Raw genomic sequence first — 12526 nt, forward strand, 5'->3', positions numbered from 1 at the left:
GTCATTGAAAGAATGATTGAATAAACAAATGTGAAATTTAGTACCAAGAGAAACTTTTGTGTGTATGTTTTTGTTTTTGTTTTAGAGAAAGCATGCATGGACACTAAGGCGCCTATGGCAGAGGTAAGAGGAGGGGCAGAGAGAAGAGAATCTCAGGCAGGCTCCACACCCAGTGCAGGACCTTCCTGGGGCTCGATCTCACCACACTGAGATCAGCCAAAACCAAGAGTTGGATGCTTGATCAACTGAGCCACCCAGGTGCCCCAGGAGAAGATATTTGAACTGCCAGTCAAGTATGCACAAGAATATACATTATCTGCGGTTCTTCGGTTTGAGTATGTTCTCTTAAGCTTTTAGTGTTACTAAATTCTGTGGAAGAACATTTCTTTTACAAAATGAATTGAGGCTGAGTCATCATTAGTCATATAAACTTTGATTTGGAATTGATGCATCTTAGTTGAAAAAAAAAAAGACTGGCAAGAAATACATCACATTGAGACTGTATCTCTGGATGGTGATATACTTCTTTTTACTTTTGTGTATTTTACAAGATTTTGATAATATAGATGAATTACTTGTAGAAAGAAAAAAAAGAAACCTAAAAATTATAGAAAACTATTGGGTTATGAAATTTGTTAAAAACTAGTATCTCAGTATCTTACTAATTATATCAGAAGATATGAGTTAGAAGTACAAGATCTATGAAGGCATACTTTGACACAAATGAAATCAAGTAAACTACATTTTCCCCTGATTTTGGTAAAACTACTGAAAAAATATGTATTGAATAAATGACATACTGATCTACTCTATTCTTATTAATAAACAATTGATGGTATCCCTTCCACATAGAGATTTCTGACAACAAGTTTAATAATTGAAAGACCTTTGATTGTAAGATCTTTAAGGTGTCTGTGTCTCTCATTCTCTATAACCCCACATTGGTTTCTAATACCTGTGTCATAGGATTGTAAAACCAAATTGGATAATACATGAAAAGGCACTCTCTAAATTACAAAGCCCCATATATATTTGGTTGGAAGAACATCTCCCAGGATCTGCCCCCACCGTAGGTAGTCATTTTCAACTTTGAGGGAACAGGGTGGGACCTTTACTTACTGAAGTTGAATGGAATGAAGTAATACCTTTGGAGTCTCCTGCCTGTGCTGTGAAGCATCAGTCTATAGGGCTCAAGTTAAATGGCCAAGGTTCCAGCACTATAATATAGAAGAGTCTGTGCCAAGGGGGTAAAACATGATGGAAAGCTTTTTTGGGGGGTCTTCTCCAGGATGGGCCTGAGGGAGGCACTCCACTTACAAGGCGGGGTGCGACGCCGAGGGCGGGCCGCGCGCGCCGCCTCAGGAACCGTCACCATTGCTGGGACCTGATAAGGAACCTGTGCCAGTTCCCGGGGCACCTCTTCTCACGGTCTTGGCTACAACCAGTCTCCAAAGTGTGACAGCTTCTCCGCGGCAGCCATGGGGTCTGAGGATCATGGGGCCCAGAACCCGAGCTGTAAAATCATGAAGTTTCGCCCAACCATGGAGGAATTTAAGGACTTCAACAAATACGTGGCCTACATCGAGTCCCAGGGAGCCCAGCGGGCGGGCCTGGCCAAGATCATTCCCCCAAAGGAGTGGAAGCCCTGGCAGACGTACGATGACATCGATGATGTGGTCATCCCGGCACCCATCCAGCAGGTGGTCACGGGCCAGTCAGGCCTCTTCACACAGTACAACATCCAGAAAAAGGCCATGACTGTCGGGGAGTACTGCCGCCTGGCCAACAGCGAGAAGTACTGTACGCCGCGGCACCAGGACTTCGATGACCTGGAGCGCAAGTACTGGAAGAACCTGACCTTCGTGTCCCCAGTCTACGGGGCAGACATCAGCGGCTCTCTGTACGACGACGATGTGGCCCAGTGGAACATTCCGGAGCCTAATTAAGAGAACCAGAGTAAGAGACACCTGGGTGGCTCAGTCGGTTAAGTGTCTGCCTTTGACTCAGGTCATGGGCCTAAGATCCTGGGATCGAGTCCCATATCAGGCTCCCTGTTCAGTGGGGAGTTTGCTTCTCCCTCTCCCTCTGCCTCTGCAACCTGCTTGTGTGTGTGCATGCTTTCTCTCTCAAGTAAATAAATAAATAAATAAATATTTTTAAAAATCGGTGGCGGTAGGGGGGGGCTTGGTGGCTCAGTTGGTTAAGCGTCTACCTTTGGCTCAGGTCGTGCTCCCAGGGTCCTGGGTTTGAGCCCCATGTTTGGCTTTCTGCTCAGCTAGGAGTCTGCTTCTTCTCCCTCTGCTCCTTCTCCTGCTTGTGCTCTCTCTCTTAAATAAATAAAATATCAAAAAAAAAAAATTAAAAAAACAAACAAAAAGCAAAGAGAGGACCAGGATAAGGTTTGCTTCCTCTGGAATGACACTGACTGGAGTTCAGGAAAGAGTGCTGCCACCCTAAGTTATTGAGATCATGGAGCTCCAGGGGAATTCAGTAGCTTGTCCATTCTGTGTGGCCTTATGTTTATAAGAGAGTGGAAACTGAGGGTGTTCCTACACCATAAATACATATTATCTTTTGTTTTAAAAATATTATGTTTATTAAAATTACATATTACTTATGGTTATTGTATTATTACTAGTATTTATCTTTATTAGAGTTTCTTTTATTCTTTCTTTTGCCGATCAGTATTTTTCAATTTTTCATGTAATACTTCATAAAAGAAAACCAAGAGCTTTATGCAAGGTACCTAAAAGCATTTCGAAAATAACAGACAAGTAAAACAAAGAAATTAAAGTGACCCATAATTCTACTATCCAGAGGTAAGCACTGTTGATATTTTGAGATCCAAACTTCCAGGGTATAGAATTCCTTAACTAAAAATGGGATTTTAATCTATATGTCTTATCACCCAGTTCTTTCTTTTTTTAAAAAGGATTGTATTTATTTATTTGTCAGAGAGAGAGAGAGAGAGCACAAGCAGGGGGAGAAGCCAGTTCTCCTCTGAGCAGGGAACCCAATGCTGGACTCGATCCCAGGACCCTGGAATCATGGCCTGAGCAGAAGGCAGCTGCTTAACCAACTAAGCTACCTAGGCGTCCCTCACCCAGTTCTTTTGCTTGTAAAAAGAATCCCTCATGAATAAGTGTTCTTCAAACATACCACTTCAACAACTGCATTTTCTTAGACTTTCCTGCATATTCAAGAGCCAGAAAAGTTGAATGTACCCGCATCCTGGCCAGCAGTGTCCTGGTTCCCTCCTTTAGTGCTGCTGGTGAGTACCGCATCAAGAAAATCATGCTCAGGCCTGGTGTCATTGCTGCTTTAATTGGCAGCTTTCTAATTGCTAATAAGTTTGATCATCCCCACCCTCCCGCCCTGAAAGATTCTTTGGACAATTGCCCTTGCCAGGATCATTTAAAAGCTGAGTAATAGTAAAGCAACAAGAGTGGCATCTGCGTTGGGGAAAGTTTGCACATGCAAAGATTTAATGTTCATGTCACACTATCTCATGTACACCAGCTAAATCCCTCTACTTATTCACTGACCAATATTTACTGATGGTCTACTATACGACAAGCCCCGTTCTAGATGCCAGTGATACAACAGTGAGTGAAACTGGCAAAGTCCCCGGTGCACACATTCTAGAGGGGGAACCACACAAAGTGATGTGTGATTATGCGATGGCAGAATATGGAACAGAGGATGGGGCTGAGAGTGGTGGAGGGAAGGGAAGGGACTTTACAATAGAGCGATCAAAGAGGGCCTCTTTGATGAGGTGATATTTGAGTAGGGACCTAGCAAGGAGTGAGTGAGTCCTGCTCAGTGTTTGGGGAAGAGCATTCCGGACAGCGAGCAGAGTGCAAAGTTCCTGGGGCAGCCATGTGCCTGTCTCGATGAGGAGTGGCTGGACCTGAAAGAGGGATGGGGACAGTGGTACACGGTGAGATCAGAGAGGAGGGGGGCGGGGCGCAGTTCACGGGGAAGTTGGAGGCCTTGGCCGGGAAGGACTACGGATTTATTCAGAAAGCGCTCAGAGAGGAGGCGGAGGGATCAGCAGAGGACTGTTGTCTTGAGACCATGGAGTGCTCAGTGGTATCCTTTCTCCCAGACAGGCCTGCCCTGCTCTGTCAAGCTCGGCCCTTGCCCATCTCCTGTACTACCCTTCTCTCCTTCTGTGGCCAGGGCAGGTGAAATGGGTGTCTTATGAGGTCTATTGTGTGCTAAAAAGTCTGTGTGACAGGCAATCAAAATACTAAGAGTGACAAGGCAGGATCAGTGGGTGTCACCCTCAGAAGTCAATTTGACAAACCTTGGTCTAGCACTTACAGGGTTGAGAAGAACATGCTGGTAACTCTAGGGAAAAAGCGAAGTAGAGGCACCAGAGACTTCAATAAAATGACTAAAAAAGAAGTGGCAGACACGAATGCGTCGAGTGTACCAAATCACTCCATATTTAATGTCTGCATGAGCTACCTGGAAATCTATAAATGACAGCGAGAAGCAGCTTGACCGGCGGCTTTGTGTTTCTTTGCTAGTTACACGCCAGTTGGAAGCTTCTCTTACATCTGAAATGCTGCTTTTGAATACAAAAACTTAGGCAAATTCCTTTCAAATTCCCAAGTCCGGCCCCCTGATCAAGGGACCAGATGGGTGGGCTGCCAAGCGGGAAGGGCTAGGAGGGACCAGGACCAACTGCCTTCAGAGCCCCGACCCAGTGCCCCTCCTTGGAGGGCATCACTGAAGACCCTCATAGAGAGAACACAGGGGGCCCACGAGAGGCTAGATATTCCTATGGGGTGACATAGTGGCCATTGTCCCAGCCTTTCAGTTACAGGTGACACTCAGGGCGGAAACTCCTTTCACTCTCCAGACATCTTTCTGAGAAACCCTCCTGACCACCTCAGCTCCCAACCATCTCCCTTCTCGGGCCTTTGGGGGTGTCTGGATAGCACTGTTTGTTTAGCACTGTTCTAGAATGCAAACTTCATGAGGCCAGTGAATGCCTTGCTCACTCCTTACCAGCAGTGCAGGACATTGTGTGTGGGACCCAGTAGACACTCCATAATTATTCAATGGATTAATTTTATGTTCTTTTAGGGGTTCATATAATATTCTTGTACGCTTAGTAAGGATGAAATCAGCTCTGACTTCTTGTCATCTTTGTCCTCTTCCTTACTTGCCTCCTGTAGCAGACCACATCATGGACTGGCCCATAGGAGCTTGGCCTGCTCCAAAGTCAGTGGTAGACAGTTCCTGGCCATGGCGGTGCTTCTGTTGGCTTTCCAACCACAGTTCAGTGCTTGGTCCCCTGCTCTGGAATTTCTCCGAAGACTGAAATCACCCAATTGTGATCCTCTGTCCACAAAGGGTGGAAACTGGTAGACAACTGTTCCCTTTCTTGCTTCTTGGAGAAATCAGTCTGGGGGGCATCCTACCATTTCCATAAGCTTCCAGGAAACTGAGTTCCATTGCCTACAGTGGCTCTCCACCCATTAATCCTCAGTGGCTTTCCTCCATTCCTTATCTCAGGTCCCTCCTTACTCCGTTTCCTGGGACCACCTCTTACATCCTAAAAGAACTGCTCACACCCAAATCCTACAGCAGAGGCTGCTTTGAAGGGAACCCAAACTAAGCCAATTGCTTAGAAGAGTTGTGCCTGGGTTCCTGTGACAACCAGGAGAGCTGAGCCAAGCCAGGCACTCAGCAGGTTGTTTGCCTCCCATAAACGTTCCGCTCCCTTAGCCACCACTGCTCTTGTTCCTCCTGCTGAGGGGACCCATAAAACACTTGTGCATTCATCTTGGAAGCTGAATTTTGAGAAGGCATTGAGGCAGAGACCAAAGGGCATCCACAGCAGTACCAACATCAGTAACAGTGACTGTAGGTGAGGAGGGACGGAAGCAAAGGTCAACAACAAAGCCAGGGAAGACAGTGTATATCCAAGGTGTTAGCCTGTGTGGTACCAAGTGCACTGAAGTTAAGACTTCATCCTGGGGCCAATGTTTAAGAGAACTGATGTGGGCCTCACAGCCAGCCAGAGTAAGGATATTTACAAGGGGATGGCAAGGGCCCTATTAGGACACACCTGACAGAAAGGGCCAGAAATCTGGCCTCCTTTGAAAGGACAGGCAGGTTCAGTAAGTCAAGAAACCAAGTGGTCTCCTTTCTGGAAAGTACAGGGAGGGAAAAGGAAAATTAGTGCAGTAGGCAGAGATGGACTCCCAAGGATCAGAAACTCAGCCAAAGTTAAAACTGAGAGAGCTCTGCACCCCAAAGACAAGTGTTCTTCAAGCTTTGCCTCGTATGATACTGTTAGCTGCTCTGTGTGTGGCACTTATGTTCACTGTCTCTGAAAGACATCAGACCCCACAGCGGGATTTTGGCATTAACCGTAAGCGGCGGCAGGCCACTAGAATGGCACCATATGATGCACAAAGGGAAGCAGTACTCCTGGTCTTTCCAGACTGAGGCTTGTGGCTGACAACTTCTGATCGTGTAGAAGGGTCAGGACTGGACACCCCTTCAAGGCACAGGTCCCCCTCACTTTTGGAGTCCCAGTGCCTCTTGTGGCGTCTGACCAAAGAGTAGATGGTCAATAAACACATGGAGAAGGAGGGAAGAGACAAAACTGTGACATGAGGGTCAGATGGCAGGAGAAGAAGGAATTAGTGAGCCCGCAGTAAGTGCTGCTCTCTGGTTCGGCTGAGTAGTACCAGCTGGCCCTCTCCCCTCCAGCCTGCTGGCTGGGACCAAGACAGACCAGGGGTCCTCACTGATGTGGTTTCGCACTAAACCGCCATGCTGATGTACAGTTCACGTCCACATGGGTCACGCTGCCTTCCATTAGTTATTTTTTTATTTTATTTTATTTTTATTTAAAAAAGATTTTATTTAAATTGCAGTTAAACATGCAGTAGAATATTAGTTTCAGGTTGGCAATACAGCAACGTAGCACTTCCACATACGACCCGGGGCTCATCACAGGGGAGGCTTTAATCTGCATCCCCTATTTCACCCCCTCCCCCACCTCCCCTCTGGTAGCCCTCAGTTTGCTCTACAGGTAAGACTCTGTTCCTTGGTTTCTCTCTCTCTCTCTTCCTCCTTTCCCATTTGCTTATTTGTTTTGTTTCCTAAACTCTACTTATGAGAGAAATCATATGGTATTTGTCTTTCTCTGACTGCTTTCATTTACCATTATACTCTCTAGCTCCAACCATGTCATTGTAAATGTCAAGATTACACTCTTTTTTATGGTTGAGCAATCTTCCATTGTATATACTACATCTTCTTGGTCCATTCATCAGTAGATAGATGCGTGGGCTGTTTCCAAAGTTTGCTATTGTAGATAATGCTGTTATAAACACCGGGGGGGGGCATGTATCCCTTCAAATTAGTATTTTTGTGTCTTTGAGTAAAAATCCAATAGTGCAATTGCCAGATCCTAGGGTAGTTCTATTTTTAGCTTCATTTTTTAAAGATTTTATTTATTTATTTGACAGAAAGAGATCACAAGTAGGCAGAGAGGCAGGCAGAGAGAGAGAGGGGGAAGTAGACTTCCCACTGAGCAGAGAGCCCAATACAGGGCTCGATCCCAGGACCCCGGGACCACAACCTGAGCCGAAGGCGGAGGCTTTAACCCACTGAGCCACCCAGGCGCCCTATTCTAACTTTTTGAGGAACTTCTGTACTGCTCTCCAGAGTGGCCGCACCAGTTTTCCTTCCCACCAACAGTGCAAGAGGGTTGCCCTTTCTCTGCATCCTCGCTAACACCTGTTGTTTCTTGTTGTTGATTTTAGCCATTCTGACAGGTGTGAGGTGATGTCTCATCATGGTTTTGATTTGTATTTCCCTGTCTCATTTGCTTTTTACGAAGGATGTGATTGCCCATTTGTAGGGTGCATACAAGGAAGGATGGGAAAAAGGAAAATGCTGATGTTCCTATCAGGATGGAGGGAAGCCAAATGGCCGCATTGATCAAATCATAAAGCACTGGGCAATGGGGCACAGGCAAGTGGGGACAGCTGGAAAAGAAAACTGTGAGTTTGGAGCATGTTCTGGCTCCTAGGAGAAGCTAGCCTCCCACTCACCTTGGTCGCTAGGATTCCAAGTGTGTCCTGGGGGTAACTGGAGCTTATAAAGCTAGTACCTTGTTTCCCCAGTGAGCTGCTATTCGTGAAGATGCAGACATCCAAGGTGTTAACAAAGTTACGACACATTATTAATTTTCTGATTATTTATTTATTTGAGCGGGGGCAGTGCTCACGAGCAGGGAGGGGCAGAGAGGGAGGGAGAAAGAATCTGAAGCAGATTCCGCACTGAGTGCAGAGCCTGATGTGGAGCTCGATCTCATGACCTCAAGATCACAAACTGAGCCAAACCAGGAGTCAGGCAATTAACCCCCTGAGCCACCCAGGCACCCTCACTTTGATTCTTGAGATGACTAATTTCTTTATAAAATTTAACCAAAAGCCTATGATCTCCTGATTGGTGTCCCATCTGACTGGGCAACAGAGTGGTTCCCAGGACCGTCTTGACTCCTACAAAAGTTCGTAGGCAAAAGAACGTAAATGAAAACCACTGATGTCCAGCTCACACTTGTCCCTTAACAAGATGTGTGGCTGGGACAGTCACAGTTTCTGTGAGATGAGGTGTTTGGGTTATAGGATCTTTGACATTTCATCTCAGTCTGGCATCCTGTGATTCAGAACACATAGTTGAGACACTAATTAGGTGTAAGATGCTGGGAGAGATTATACAGTAAGGTTTTTGTTAATATATTGTCTGGCTTTGAAAATCTTCACATTGTCTCTTCCAGAATGATTTCAATTTTAGCACCTGATGTAAGTGAGCTGTTAAATTATTTGTCAATAAACTTTGTTTATGATCCTTTAGCCACACAGTCGTTTTATTTATTTATTTATTTATTTATTTGCCACACAGTCATTTTAATTCCCTTTTTATGTTTCTGTTCATAGAATCCTATTAAAGAAAGATCTTTTCCATGGAAAGATATACAAATATTCTCCTGTGGAATTTCCTGTTACTTTTCTCATTTTATTTATATTTAGTTTTTGAAAGCAGTTTTTTTTTTTAAATGTATTTATTTGAGAGAGAGAGAGAGCATGAGCAGAGTGAAGGGCAGAGGGAGAGGCAGGCTCCTCACTGAGCGGGGAGCCCAACACAGGGCTCGATCCTGGGACTCTGGGATCATGATCTGAGCCGAAGGCAGCTGCTTAATGGATTGAGCTACTCAGGCACCCTAGTTTTCTGATTTTAAATATTGAAATCTTATGCACCTGTAATTTATTTTTGCAAATGGCATGAGTCAGGAAATGTACCCCCTGCCCAGACTGACTTGCTCTTTCTTGGTGGTTGGATTTCCTGCTGATTTGAAATGCCATTTTTATTTTATACCAAATTCTCATTAAAATCATGATCCTCATAATGAATTCTCTCCTCTGTTCCATTGACCCGTGTACCCATTCTTGCCTCTGCGAAGTTGGTCACAGTCAATGTCAGTGCTCCTCCCTGATCTCCGTGGGTCCCCTTCTGGTATTTGTTTCAGAGTACTTTGAAGAGAGGGCTTTGTGAATTTGAGCCTTTTTCAGCTTGCACGTTCAGGTCTTCCTGGGGGGCTGCCTTCAGCTCCCTTTGTCTTCACCAAAGGAGACCTACAGGTGTGGGTCCCCAATAACCAGTGACCAACAGGTGCGAGTATATGAAAACCTGTTTTTTCTTACTTTTGGCATAGGGAGTCCTTCATCAATAAACCACTTGCACACAAAGTTCTCATTGCAGGGTCTGCTTTTGGGAAACTTCATCTAAGGTAAAGTCTTTTCATCATCCAGGCAGATGATTCCACCAGCTAACAAGAACCATCCTCCACCAGTCACCCACTGAATTGAGAAAGCTGTCAATATGGCACCCTTTACCACTTCCCATCAGAAGGGCTTTCAGGTGGTAAGTAAAAGTAAGTAAACTCTGAGCTCCTGGTGGTGTCCTCCTGTCAATGCAATGAACGATGGCTTTTGTATTTTTAAATATATTTCCTAAAGAACAGAAAGTCTTTAATTTCTCAGAAATTATACAGCAGATCCTAGAAATAATGTCTCTGGATAGTCAGTGGATATCATCTAAGGTAACTAAGATGGTATTTGATTACTTTCAACTTAAAAAAAAAGTGTCACATGTACTTGGTAAGAAATTAAACAGAAGAGTATAAAATGAAAATTGTCTGTATTCTTGCTAAAAATTTTAGAATATTTAAGATTTAATAATTCATTAAGTTTATTGTTTTATTGTTTGCTATAGATCAGGCACTCTTTACTTCTTTCTCTAAGCTAGGTGCACTACAAAATTATTTTCCTGTATCTTTCTTTTTTAAGTTATATATATTCATTTTAGAGGGGGTGGAGTGGCAGTGGGAGGGGAAGAGAGAGAATCCCCAAGCAGACTCCTTTTGCTGTGATGAGCCCAAAGTAGGAATGGATCCCAGCACCTGAGACTGTGACCTGTGCTGAAATCAAGAGTCAGCTGCTTAACTGACTGAACAGTCCAGGCACCCTCACATACTTTTCTCAGCTTAATATCTCAGGCACCTTTTGTCATTCTAGTTCATGAAAATTCCTCCTCATTTTGTTTGATGGCTGGGCCATAATTATTTTTATTCTGTTCTATAATATTTATTTCCATAGTGAGGTTTATCCTGGCTTCACTAGGTTTAAAATTATGACAATTATTTTTTTAAGATTTTATTTATTTACTTGACAGAGAGATAGTGAGAGAGAGAGGGCACAAGCAGAGGGAGTGGCAGACAAGGGAGAGGGAGAAAGAGGAGACTGATGTGGGGCTCGATCCCAGGACCCCAGGATCATGACCTGAGCCGAAGGCAGACATTTACCCAACTGAGCCACCCAGGTACACCCCAAATTATGACAAATTCTTTGAAGCAACTCTTTTCCTTCCTGGTTTTATTAACTTGAGTCATCTGTTAGCGGAATTTTGTCATCAGACAATTTTTGCATACTTGAGAAGTTCTGTCTCTTGTTTTAATTTTAAATGACAATATTGTTATGGGGAATTCTAGAGGAAGTTTGATTTTTCTCTCTTACAGCCCATCACTTATTTTTATACATGCTTTCACGGCAATTTTTTAAAAATTAAAAAAAAAATTGGTTTTTTTGAGGGAGTATGCAAGTGCAGGAGTATGTTGTGGGGAGGTACGGGAGGAGCTGAGGGAAGGGAGAGAGACTCTTAAGCATGCTCCATGCCTGGTACAGAGCCTGTGGCAGAGCCCACCTGGAGGCTTGATCTCATGAACCTGAGATCATGATGTGAGCCAAAACTAAGAGTCAGTTGCTGAACCCCCTGAGCCACCCAGGTGCCCTGGCAATTTTTAAAACTATAAGCGATGGTAACAGTCTGTTTCCCTCTCCTTCCCTATCTTTTCCGTTTTTTGTTTCTTGGTTTTTGGTATTCAGTTTCCTGAAATTTCTTGTCCCTTAGGATGTATAGATTTAGGTATCCTATTGTTTGGGGAAGAACTCTTATAATTGTTTATTTCTTTTTTTTTTTTAAGATTTTATTTATTTATTTGACAGAGAGAGAGAGATCACAAGTAGGCAGAGAAGCAGGCAGAGAGAGGGGGAAGCAGACTCAATGCTGAGCAGAGAGCCCAATGTGGGGCTTGATCCCAGGACCCTGAGATCATGACCTGAGCTGAAGGCAGAGGCTTAACCCACTGAGCCACCCAGGCGCCCCTATAATTATTTATTTCAATGTTAACAGATACAGTCTTGTTTTTCATATAACGAATTATATGTATGTGTGATTCTTGTGATCTGTCTTCTACATCTGTTACTTTTCATCTCCCTAATAGTTTTTAACCTCTTTGACTTTTGTTTTTTTTCTCTGCATTGTCTTTGATCATTTGAATGCTTTCTTCCATGACTGGGACTTTGTTTTGACCAAATTCCATTTTCTTCCCTGATGTTTCAAATGATGTTTTTTGGTTCTTAGTGGATTTTCTTAGATTTTAGGAGACGTATAAATTACTACAAAGTAAGGCTCTCTGTTTTCAAAGTTTGATATGGAGTTGTACTTTGTCTAAATGTCAATGATGTACATAATATATATATTTATGTACTTATATATTCACATATTTATATATATTTACACATACATACATGTATGAATATATACATACTTTGTTTTTTCTTTGGCTTTGCTCCATTTATTAGACCAGATCTTTGGTGTATGATCTGGTTTTACTCTACCATTATAACAGAAGTTGTTGACTTTTGTTCTTGATTAAAGAAATATTTTTGGCAAAGGTTTTCCTCTCAGATGTCTTTTTCTTATCAAAAATATAACCCTTAGCAGCTTAGTACAAAGGACATCAGTTTGAATTATGGATCTATTTCAGAAAACCAACAAAGCAGAAGTGAACTTCTATTCTATAATTACTGAAGAATGAACTAAGGGCATTTTGAAGTGCTATAAGTTGTACCTTAAAATTTTCAGGAGT

General features: G+C 43.5%; 1 protein-coding gene across 1 annotated transcript; it reads left to right on the forward strand.

Moving 5' to 3' along the window:
- Positions 1-1333: 1333 nt before the first annotated feature.
- On the forward strand, positions 1334-1946 carry LOC122910157 (lysine-specific demethylase 4B-like). The gene has a single exon (XM_044254841.1). The coding sequence runs from the start codon at positions 1479-1481 to the stop codon at positions 1944-1946; it is 468 nt and encodes a 155-aa protein (XP_044110776.1). The 5' UTR covers positions 1334-1478.
- Positions 1947-12526: the final 10580 nt, after the last annotated feature.

The sequence above is a fragment of the Neovison vison genome, chromosome 6 (assembly GCF_020171115.1).
Source record: "Neovison vison isolate M4711 chromosome 6, ASM_NN_V1, whole genome shotgun sequence".
NCBI lineage: Eukaryota > Metazoa > Chordata > Mammalia > Carnivora > Mustelidae > Neogale > Neogale vison.